This window comes from Glycine soja, chromosome 17, assembly GCF_004193775.1.
Source record: "Glycine soja cultivar W05 chromosome 17, ASM419377v2, whole genome shotgun sequence".
NCBI classification, from domain to species: Eukaryota; Viridiplantae; Streptophyta; class Magnoliopsida; order Fabales; family Fabaceae; genus Glycine; species Glycine soja.
Window position 1 is genome coordinate 24,570,397 of NC_041018.1, and position 12,167 is coordinate 24,582,563.

The following is a 12,167-nucleotide window of genomic DNA, read 5'->3' on the forward strand; positions in this document are numbered from 1 at the left end:
CATAGAAAAAAATAGAACCATCTGCTCCTTACTCTCTCTCTCTCCAATCCTCTTGACTTCTGTTATTGCAGCACGTGCATAGCCTTCTTGCCACGTGTATCAACAAATGCATATAAACAAACAAACAAGAAAGAAAGACGAAACTCAGACCTATGTACTACTCTCAGGAACCAATTGTAGTCCCTTAAGAAGTAGAAAACACTAGTCACACAAAAACAATTGGACAACATGATGGATATGATTACAATCATCTAACAATCATAATAAACAATTTGCTGAAGGTCGGATACCCCCCGACCCAAACCACAACCCGTACAGGCAAATATGGTAAAAATTGTTTTTGTCAAAACTAGTAATCTTATCTTAAACATCTAGATTAACGCACTAACTTCCTAGATTATTGTGTTAATCTCCCTAGGGATACATGCACTTAGAGTAAACCTCACACAAAGACAAATTACACTACAACTCAATGTGCAATGCAATTCTTGCATAGATGGAAATCTAGCTCAAATAATTTCTATTTCTCTATCAAGCTTCACTAAACTAATCACATACATACATACATACATATAATCATTGTCATTATACATACATATATATATATATATATATATATATATATATATATATATATATATATATAATAAGCACAAAAATGAGAATTAAAAAGAAACATATAATCATTTTCATTAAATACATACATGCACAAATGACACAACACAAAGTTTTCTCTGTTAGTCTTGTCGCAACCTACCTCATGATGGGATGGCGAAAGCATATAAAAGAAAGCACATTTTTCTCCTAGGGAGAAAACGAGTGGAGTCGCCACCAACGTTTATTTAAGGGAAAACGTTAGAAAAATCAAAAGAAGACAATGAATTTTGAAAATAAAGGTTCGAGAGTTGTTTACGCATGGGGAAGGTATTAGCACCCCACATGCCCATTACAAGGGACGACAAACTTTAATCAAGTATGCACAACGTGACTTCAAAATTTATTTATTTATCACTTTTTTATATTTTATTTTTTGTGGTCGACAAGGGGGCTACCCTTGCTCCTACATGTCCTCAGGTGCGATGAAGAATTCAGACCTAGGTAGTTCTTTAAGGCGATAAAGTTTGTATGTTGAGTTGGTTTTATGCTTTCGAAAGATTCATTTTAATTACAAACAAAAGAGGTCGTTAAGGCGTTGGACCTTGAAACGATCTCAAGTGATATTTGATGGAGAGAAGTTAGTTATGAGTTGGTTTTTTTATTTTGGTTTTTTTCTATTAGCTTTCAATCTTTTTAGGACAACAAAGTTTTTTACGGCACTAGTGATCGGTTAGGATTAAACTTTACAAATAAAAATTAGATCACCAATGATAAATGGAGAAGATGAATATGCACATAATAAAAGAAGGGCCCCTTAAGGGTACATAGATTACATTCAACTCTTAAAAACAAAATTAACTGACTGTTGCACGAGGAGCACAGAATAAGAGAACGATGTAGGGATGATCACGGTCGCGATTCGGTAGTGCCTCGACTTCCTTTCTTCTTCTTTCTCTCTTTCTCCTCTTTTCTCTCAATTCTCTCAACTCCTCAACCTTGGAACCCCTTAGCCCCCCTCCCCCAACATGGTTATTTATAGGGAAAAAAGCCATTTTGGGGTGGTTGAAGCTCGCCCAGGCGAGCTAATGCTTAGCCTTGAAGGAATGAGCTCGCCCAGGCGAGCTGGTTGCTTAAGCATGAAGCTATTTCATGGCCCAAGCGAGCCAGATGCTAGCCTGGGCGAGCTAGGGTCTAGAAAAAATAAAAAAAATGGACCCTTTTGCCCCCTTCCTTGGTATCTTTTTGTTTTCTTGATCAAAACATTGAGTGATTCCTTGCTTCGCACTATAACTGGCGCCAAATATCGTAATTTGACTAGCAAGAATCGAAATATCATATCGAACGATATTCCCTGAACAAAATTAGGGTCTGAAAATTTTGAATTGTAATTTTTTGTTAAGGTGTTACTGATGACAATCGATATGAGGTTCATCAAAACAAAAAACTTGATGTGGATTTGAATGTCAGACATTGTAGCTCTAGAATGTGGCACTTGAAATGTATAACATTTGTAAATCTAGTTCATATCATCTTATTACTTATGCAAGAAAATTTGAATACTTTTTCATTATGTAACTAGGTTTGCCATTTAAGCATGCAATTGCGGCAATCAAATTAAAAAACTATAGACTTGAGAATTATTGTGATGGGATGTTAGCAATAAGGTCCTATAGTGCAACATATGAGTACTACATTCATCGAACTCAAAGTCAACAATATCGGGAGAGGACAACATTTGCTAAACCAAAACCGCCCTAGTTTAGGAAAATACTTGGAAGGCCTAAGAAAGCTAGGAGAAAGGACCAAACTAAGGGAGAAGTCAACAACACCAGCAACACTAGAACCGTGATGAAAAGGAAGTACAACACTGTAACATGTAGTAGATGTGGACATATAGGTCACAATAGTAGGGGATGTAAAAATGATGGTGTTCCACCTAAACCAAAAAATTGGAAATATACTTGAAGCTAAAGTTACTCACGTTGCAACACCTGAGACATCTATATACTATTACTTAATATATTTGATGATTATTTAGAATGTTTTTCTTTATAAATTTATATTAATTTCAATCATTCATTACACTGTAGGAGTAAATGGATTTCTCTTAAAGTGCACCAGTCATTGAACCAACTGCAATTGAAGTTACACATAACCCTGATGTTGAAGTTGCAAATGTGCTAACATTTGTACCACTAACACTTGCATTTAGATCACCTCCAATTTGACTTGGAGCTCCTATGATCAAAGTTTCCTTTCCAAGTAGACCATATTCAAGAACGAACCAACTAAATTTCATGAATTTCATTCTTACACCACATTTCCAGCGTCTTGAACATCCTTATAAGTGATTCATGACAACTTTATGACATTCAGGATTATTATACAACTTTATCATAAACTGCTATTTAGTTGTTATGTTATTTTGAAGAACAATTTACTTTCTTAAGTAGTTTTTTGGAATTTCCACTATGATGATATTATGTGATGCTTGTGGGCAATATCATGGATGTTATGGCTATGTTTGGGGTCTTTTGTTTATTTGGGTACTATTACAATAGAAATTTGACTAGTATTTGACAATGTATTAAATTGTCATAGACAAACTTGTTATTAAGTTATATTTGTCGGGAATAATTTTATCACTATAGATGAAAGAATTATTACAAATTAGAAAGAAAAACCTTCTCAACATAATTGTTACCTTTTTGTAAATTTTAAAATCAAAATTTAAAATAAGAAAATTCACTGATATCTAGTCCAAAATATTGTCGGCTGACATAAAATATACCTTGCACATACTTATCCTGTGCATAGCTTCTACTCTCACTATGTGTCACGTCTTCTTTAATGTGTCACATCATCATAAATGTTAAAACGAAGGTGGAAAAAACTTGTCTTTTTTAATGTGTCACATCATCATAAACATTAACGGAGGTAAAAAAAATTTAACGATGGTTAACGGAGATGAAAAAGATTTACCAATTGGACTAAATTATTTACATTTTGTGGACTAAATTGTGTATTATGATAGCAATCGAATATTCTTAGGTTGGGAAACCGAAACAAGTAACGAGAGACCAAAGTGGCCAAGAACGAAGCTTGACGTTGTCTTGAAGTCATTACAATTTCATACCCACATTCCGCTTTCTTTGGAACACTCTCGCTTTCGCCTTCTTCCTTCACACTCAGCAAATGAGGTTTGTTTTTTTCCTTTCTTTCTTTCTTTGTTTGTTTCTTTTAGTTTTTTGGTTCCCATTTCACTTTTTTCACTTACCAGTCAAATCTAAAGCTTTCCTAGGTTCTGCTAAGAAGAAAGAAAACTTCTTCACTTGTAAGATAACTTTTATTTTATCACCACCCCATCTCCGTGTAATGTTATGCAGCCTTCGCCACATTTATTTCCAACATCAAAATCACATCTTTAGTGTGAAAAATGTTGGAAAATTTGGAATACTAGTCACTCATCTGCTTGTAACTTGAAGAGTCTAATGTTGTGAGAAATTTCCCCATTTTTTTTATTTATAATGTCATTGAAAAAAAAATGTTTTTTTTTTTCTTTCTTGTGTGAGATTAGTCGCTATCCAGAAGTTCTGTGGGCACAACGTTCTGATAAGGTTTACCTTACTGTTGCTCTACCTGATGCCAAGAATGTTTCTGTGAAGTGTGAGCCTCAGGGTTTGTTTACTTTCTCTGCTTCTGGGGTTCAAGAAGAAGCCTACAGCTTTAGCTTGGAGCTGTACGGATGCATTGAACCTGAGGTGAGGGAGCTTTTGATTTTGTTTTACCATATTCTTATTGACATTAGAAAAATGCAACACTGTTATTTGATTCTGTGCATGCTTTGTGTGAAATTGTGTTCTGTGGTTGTGTTAGGGTAATGACTAATGACCGTCGTAACATTGAGTAGACTGATGTTTGAAGGATTTGGGGATGGCTATTTGTATTTTTAATTACAATTATTTGGAACTTTCTTATGAATTTGATCTTTCGTTTTCTTTTTGTCCATTGAATACTGTTCAGTTTTACATACTACTTTAATTCTTTCGACCACATGTAGTTGTGCTCTTCTTACCATCTGGAATTACTGGACATAGTATGTGTTTATCTTCATGCTTTGAAGTTGATGTTATGTTCACCTAAAGAGGCAGAACTTTGTCATTGATCAACTTTTATGATTTCACTGTACACCAATGTCACCCACAATTTGGTCAATACTTTCAGCCGAAACCAATCACTGCCACCTATCTAATAATCGGCTTTATCACATTGTTGCTCGCCTGTTTCTGTTACCACCTTATTTTGTAACAGTTTAATGTCTATAGCTCTGATCACCATTGTTTCTATTGAGTTTTTATTGCTCTCTCTAGTAAATTGTTATGCTACACATGCTTTATTTAGCATCCACTGAAGCATGACTTGTTTCTGTATGAATAGCATGTGGGATTTATTTCTATATGATGCATGTATGAAACATGCAATGTTTAAATAGTGTTCTTGTTTAAGATTCTATTGGAGTTGAGCAAAATATGAAAACTACTCATATATTAAGCTGCAAATAGAAATCTTGTGGTAAAATAAAATTCTGTATAGAAGGTGACTGCCAACTGTTTTGGTCTTTGCCTCATGTAGGTTACCTATATGTATTTATTTTTTTCCACATCAAACTTTTTAAAAGAAAAGGTTTGAGAATATGAAAACTACTCATATATTAAGCTGCAAATTAGAAATCTTGTGGTAAAATAAAACTCTGTATAGAAGGTGACTGCCAACTGTTCTGGTCTTTGCCTCTTGTAGGTAGGTTACCTATTTTTCATTTTTTTTTCACATCAAACTTTTTAAAGAAAAGGTTTGATGGTCCTATCCATAAATTTTTCATTATGATGTGTAGGGTTGTAAAACTAAATCTGGCTTAAGAAACATACTATGCTCAATTCAGAAAGGAGAAAAAGGTTGGTGGAAGAGGCTATTGAAGTCTGAAGAGAAACCTGCTCCATACTTGAAGGTTGATTGGAACAGATGGTGTGATGAGGATGATGAAGAGTCAACCTGTAAGCTTCTGTAATTAAATGCAAGAATTTATTCTATGTCCATCCTTTCATTTTCTACATGTTAGAGTCAAGGATGACCCCTCTTGCAATTGAGCTCAAGAGTTCAATTGGAAAGAGAACCATTTTTACTATGATGATACTTACGGGTTAAAATCATAAATTCTGTAAAATTATGATAATTTTGTTTTCACCTATATGCTATGTTAGCTGTTGACAAAATCTTTCATTTATTATTATTATTGTTATCTTGAGTTTGCTAATTGTTTGTGTAGATCTTCCACTTTGTGAAAGGATGTTTGCATGAAAGGTTCAATATTTATTAATTGCTTATGGTTTTTTCTTTTCTTAGTACAATGTACATACTGGAGGGCGAGCCCTGGTGCAGCGGTAAAGTTGTGCCTTGGTGACTTGTTGGTCATGGGTTCGAATCCGGAAACAGCCTCTTTGCATATGCAAGGGTAAGGCTGCGTACAGCATCCCTCCCCCATACCTTCGCATAGCGAAGAGCCTCTGGGCAATGGGGTACGAAGAAAAAAAGTACAATGTACATACTGCCATTTCCAAGGTATTTAGACTTAAAATGGTGTAGGATGGCAGACGACTTGGGATTTCATGGTTTATTATACAATTTTTTGGATAAAATATCTGGAAACCTGGGTCCCATCCGTATAAAGATAAAATACAAACTCAATTTGACTTCTGTCATCAGAGTAACAGGAGCTGAATAGGGTTAAGAGTTTGGATAAATATCAATCCTGAATCCCTTGCTTCTCTATCTCTTATGTTACCCATTAGGAAAACCTTCTTATTAATAGAAGATCCAGAACCACCAAACTATGAGTGAGGCTTGTATCTCAAATGACACCTGAACAAGTCTTTTTAAAGCGTGGACGTGATTATGATGTTCAAGGTGTTCTCTAATGCATATTCCTTTGATGAATTTGTATTCTCTTTGAGCATGATTTCAGCTGATGTCTTTCTTACCTTTCCCATGCTCATTTTGTTCAAGCAATTCATTGCCTTTTCTGCAGCTACTCTTTCTGTTACATAGCAGACTATATCTGTGTACAAGTAGCTTGCCCTACAAGTCTCTATGTCTGTTAGAACCAGCTGTCACTTGACAGCTGGATAACTAACTCACTAGCTGAGTACAATACCCTCTCCCCCCACCCCTTCCCCTCCAACACACACAAACTCTAGGGGTGAGCTGAAGAAAGCTCAAACACTTTGAAAAGAGACTGCAACACCTGAAGTAGATCTTGTCATTTGGGTCAACAGCTCGATCTCCAACATGCAGAGTACCCTTAAGGTACATAAGTATCCTCTTAACTTCATGAATTAACAAGGCCACGCCATGAATTAACAAACTTTGTTTACTGCAAAATGTATTTCAGGTTGAGTGATGGTTGCATATTTAAGTGCACCAACCACTAACCTGTAAAGTGTAGGGTTTGATAAGAGATCCCACCAGACTTAGAAAGTTTCAGAGCAGCAGCCATAGGAGTTGAAATCAACTTAGCTTCAGCCATATTAGTTTTGTGAAGAATTTACTATAGGTCAGCAAAATGGAGCCAGAAACAGTATGATGAACATCAATGCCAAGGGAGTAATCAAGCTGTCCCAATTGCTTGAGAGCAAACGTGGAGTTGAACTGATTGATCAAAGGTTGAACAAGAGTACTGGGGCTTCCTGTGATGACAATGTCATCAACATACACCAAGAGATACGCAACATTCTTGTGCTTTTTATAAACAAAAAGTGAAGAACCACTTTTACTTGCTGAAAAGCCAAACTGAAGCAAGGTGCTTTGCAGTCTTTCAAACTACTGGCAAGGACCCTGTATAAGGCCATTCAAGGCTTTATTTAGCTTGCACACCAAATACTGACCTTGAGACTGAAATCCAGGAGGCTGCTGCATGTAGACAGTCTCGTCAAGCAAACCATTAAGAAATGCATTGTTCACAACAAGTTGATGTAGAACCCAATGGTGACTGAGTGCTAGGGTGAGAATCAATCGAATGGTGACTGGTTTAACTACAGGAGAAAAGGTTTCATTAAAGTCAAAACTGTGATGAAATCTGTTAGACATCAGGGGGTGCAATCAGAAAAAGGAGCACAATCAGAAAGTGACCAGCAGGGGGTGCAAACAGAACAGAACAGGCCCAAAAGGACTTGCGCAAAACCAGCTTACCTGAAGGATTTCCTCTGAAATCTTGTGGGGTAGCTTCGAATCTTTCCCTTTGGAAGCAAAATCAGCATCACAATCCTCAGCACAAAGCTTGTTGGCCAATTCCATCATAATTGTGTAAATCCGTTAGGATTATGCTGACAAAATTAGTTATCTTTTATCACTATAAATATATCATCCTTGTAATAAGGCAAAGGCAATGAAAATTACTCTCAGTTATCTTCTCCTCTTCTTTTCTTGGGAGGTCACTGGTCCTCTAAACCAGGCATTTCTATCAAAATCCGTTGGCCACTAACCTGGCCTTGAATTTGTTAACTGAGCAATCATCATTCTCCTTAATGTGAAATACCCATTTGCAGCCTACGGCTTGCCTGTTAGGAGGAAGGGGAACAAGTGACTATGTGTTATTTTTAAGCAAGGCTTCATATTCCTCTTGCATGGCAGCAACCCATTGAGGGTCCTGCAAAGCCTATTTGGGACTTTGGTTCAGTATGAGTGAGAAACAGTGAAGGATGCAGTCTGGTTTCAACAATGTCAGATTTGGACCTTGTCTAAGTTGGATGAGTGCATACAAGTAAGGAGGAGGGATGAGAAGGTTCAGAAAAGGGCTGAGAAGGAGATGACACAGGTTTAGGATTAGATTGAGAAGCAGATGAGACATTTTGTGAAGAGGAAGCAGCTAAACGACTCGAGGTGGCAGCAGACAGAGGAGTCGAGGAACTGGGTACAGTGATTTGAGGGGAAGAAGTTGGAGCATGGGGAGGGGGAGCAATAAGGGAAATTGAGGCAGGAACTGATGAAGAGGAGGACTAAGAAGAAGAGGAACTTAGCTTAGAAAAGAGGTCAAGATAGGGAAAATGAAGATCATTGAAAACAACATCCTTGAAAATAATTTTTTTTCCAGTAGGAGATAGGAACTTGTAGCTTTAATAGGTGGTAGCATATCCTAATCCTAAAATGAGACATCATGAGATCTAAACTCCAATTTATGAGAGCTGTAGGGTCTAAGAAAGGGAAAACAGGCACAGCCAAAAGCCTTAAGATGTTGATATTCAGGTGGATGGCCAAAAAGAACAGTGTATGGTACTGAAAAATTGAGAGAAGCAGTGAGTAATCTGTTCTTAAGATAAATAACTGTAGTAAAGGCATGATCCCAGAATGTGAGAAGCATAGAAGCATGACTCAGTAAGGTGAGACCCAATTTTACCATGTGGCATTGCTTTCTCTCTACAAAACATTTTGGTGATGAGTATGAGGACATGTAAGTCTGTGAATAACACCCAAATAAGTAAGATATTTTGAGAGAGGTCTGAATTCTCCCCCCAATCTGTTTGTAAGGCACAGTTTAGCAATAGTTTTAAATTGCTTAAAAACAATAAAAGTTCCAGCTTTGTTTTTAAGATGTATCCAGGTAAATCTTGAGTAATCATCAGCAAAGGAAACATAATAGTGAAAGCCATCTTCACCAAAGCACTTGACAAAAAATAGAATAAAATCAGTAGACTATTGTGACAAGTTGAGCTTGAGTAACATTTGTTATATGCTCATTCGGTAGGGCAAGCGTGTGAGGGAATATCCATTAGTTTATTTTGTGCATTGGGCAGGACCTATCTCTCCTATTCTGTGCTTTATTTTAGTGTAAAATAGAGATGGGAACTAACGACACTGAGTTGGTCATTGCAATTCTTTATTTTTTCAAAAATGTTAAATTACTAGCATCCTGATCTGTGTAGTTTACCTTGGGTGTGGTTTGTTATTTGCACAAGTTGCTTGAGGATTACAATAAAGTTGATTACTTCTCGTGAGTATTTCTCTTATCTGATTAAATCGTTTGTTGGACCTTTTGCAGCTGATTTGGTATCTGATGATGATGCTCGGGTAAATTATTATTATTATTATTATTTTCACTTACCACAGGTAATAGTTACAAAATTTAACAAACCTAGTAACTGATCTCGACCAGTGCAAACTTGTTCTTTTGCAGTTTGTTGGTGAAGATGATGGAAGCAGTGATGACGAAGGAATGCTGTGTGAGTGATCCCCTTGTATCTCTAATTAAATTGTAGTGATTCCTTCAATTGCTTGCTGATATGGTGTTTGGTGGTAATATTGTTGTGTGCAGATTAAATGCACAATGAGATCCTTAGTCTTTCTTATGCCCTCTTTGGAAAGACTTCTCAATAAACACTTATAGGAGAAGGGAAAAAATGAATCAAAATTCTTTGATAAGTTTAAATTGAGCTTCTATAAAAGTGAAAGTGCATTAAATTAATTTTAATTTATTGGAGAAGTTTAATTCATTTTATCTTATTATTTTCTTCTCCTATCAGCATTTATTAATTTTTTATCCAAATAAAATCTTAGTATATGGTTATTATATTGTGCACATGGATGGCTTGAGCTGTATCTCTATCAGTATTTAGGAAAGATCTATATTTCCCCACAATTGACAATTATGTTAGTAGCAGTATTTTTTTTTATCAGCAAAAGTATATATATATATATATATATATATATATATATATATATATATATATATATATATAATATATGAAGTACCAGAGGTACTCAGTACAATAGGGAAGAAGCCATACAAATGGTTCCGTAGACAGACAAACATAGTCTGAAAAGGAACCAAACTATGACTCAATGAATGTACATCTGCTGATAATCCTATTTATGCTACCCTCTGCTACGGTAAGAAGCTCTGTCTAAGGTTACTTGACCAATGGTTAAAGTGGATTGAGAAATCTTTCTCTGCACTTCTGATCCAAGTCCATAGTAAAAACACTACATCCTCAAACAATTTATTGCCATTGAAGGTTGCATTGGAGAATAGTATTCTGTTTCGCATCTGCCATATAGACCAGTTTACAGCCAGCCACCAGCACTGTCACCTCTTGACCCTTAGTAGCAGTATTAAACGACTACTTCAATCCAAAGGATTGACATAATGGTGTAAGATCCTAATGCATTCACATGAATGAGAACAATCTCTTTAGCAGGAGAATCCGTGTTCAATCGTATGCAAAATTTCCTTAGGTCAGCGGCATCACGAACCGCAAGCGGAATTAATCTCTGACCCAAGACTAAAAAAAAAAGAACGGCTACTTCATTTTGTTTTATTAATTTAATATTTAATTATTTGGTATACTCAGTTTATGTTTTTTTGGTGCTCTTCTTTCCCACCTGACATGAATGATCATCATTATGCAGATCTTCCTGATTTGGAAAAGGCTAGGGGATAGAAGCTCTCACTGTACTGACAGATTTAGGGAGCATGGTTGACATGGAATCATATTCATATGGAACTATTTACAATAGGGGCAGAGATAGACTATTTGATAAGATGCACCGTGATGTGATTGTTGCTGCCTTGTATATAGAATCTAAGCTAATTAGTGCTTTGAAAACAGTCTTGATATTTTGTGTGACTACTTGGGACCAATTCTTATGAGAGGTTTCTTTGAAGGGAATGCTGGTTGCATCATATAATCTAATAACATTGTCCGGAACCTCATTTGTCATTTCAAGGTTGCAACATTTATAAGAAATTCTATTTTTCTCCTTTTATTTTATTTCATTTTTATGGGATTTAACGTTTTTTAAAATGTGATAAGATGGAAAAATTACTACAATCTTGATCTTTTGACCGTTAAACTTTGGCATCTTAAAAATTACTTCACATTCCTTAAAAGTGAATTGAAGTTATGAAACTGATGAAATTGGGCTAATTTTTTGTTAGGGATTTGTTAGGAATCGATACAGCAGGGCACTGCAACGTGCACCAGCAAAATTGTTGGGTGTCCTAGCAATTTCACAATTTTTTCATTTTGTCCTTTCGTAAAAGGATACGGATCAACTAATCCATAAGCTTCATATGGATTGGTTAAAATTTCTATACATAACACTAAAATTTTTAATGTATATTTAATGTACATGTAAATTTAAATAATAAATAGTGATAATTGATTTTGATATAATTTATATGAATTATTTAATCCGTATATTTTTTTATAAATAAAAAATGTTTACTATTAAAAAATTTAATATATTAATAAATTAAAAAAATATATTTTTAAAAAAATATTAAAAAAAAATACTTATGAATTTTGTGATCCGTATGAGTCATACGAATTAACTCATACAGATTACATAATCCGTATGACTCATACGGATTACGTAATTCATACGAGTCATACGGATTACGTATGGATTACATAATCCGTATGAGTCATACGGATTATATGAGTTAATTCATATGACTCATACGGATCACGTAATCTGTATGAGTTAACTCATACAGATTACGCGATCCCTAAGTGTTATTT

At 35.4% G+C, this 12,167-nt stretch overlaps 1 protein-coding gene across 2 annotated transcripts; it reads left to right on the top strand.

The window, feature by feature from the left end:
• The first annotated feature begins 3,639 nt into the window (after positions 1–3,639).
• On the top strand, positions 3,640–11,409 carry LOC114392414 (co-chaperone protein p23-2-like). Of its 2 annotated transcripts, none has more exons than XM_028353548.1 (6): positions 3,640–3,797; positions 4,175–4,358; positions 5,537–5,648; positions 9,686–9,714; positions 9,821–9,866; positions 11,053–11,409. In XM_028353548.1, the coding sequence occupies exons 1-6, from the start codon at positions 3,793–3,795 to the stop codon at positions 11,082–11,084; spliced, it is 408 nt and encodes a 135-aa protein (XP_028209349.1). In that variant the 5' UTR covers positions 3,640–3,792; the 3' UTR covers positions 11,085–11,409. The 2 variants fall into 2 exon arrangements, with proteins under 2 accessions (XP_028209349.1, XP_028209348.1); XM_028353547.1 differs by having other exon boundaries at positions 5,489–5,648; positions 11,053–11,402.
• Positions 11,410–12,167: the final 758 nt, after the last annotated feature.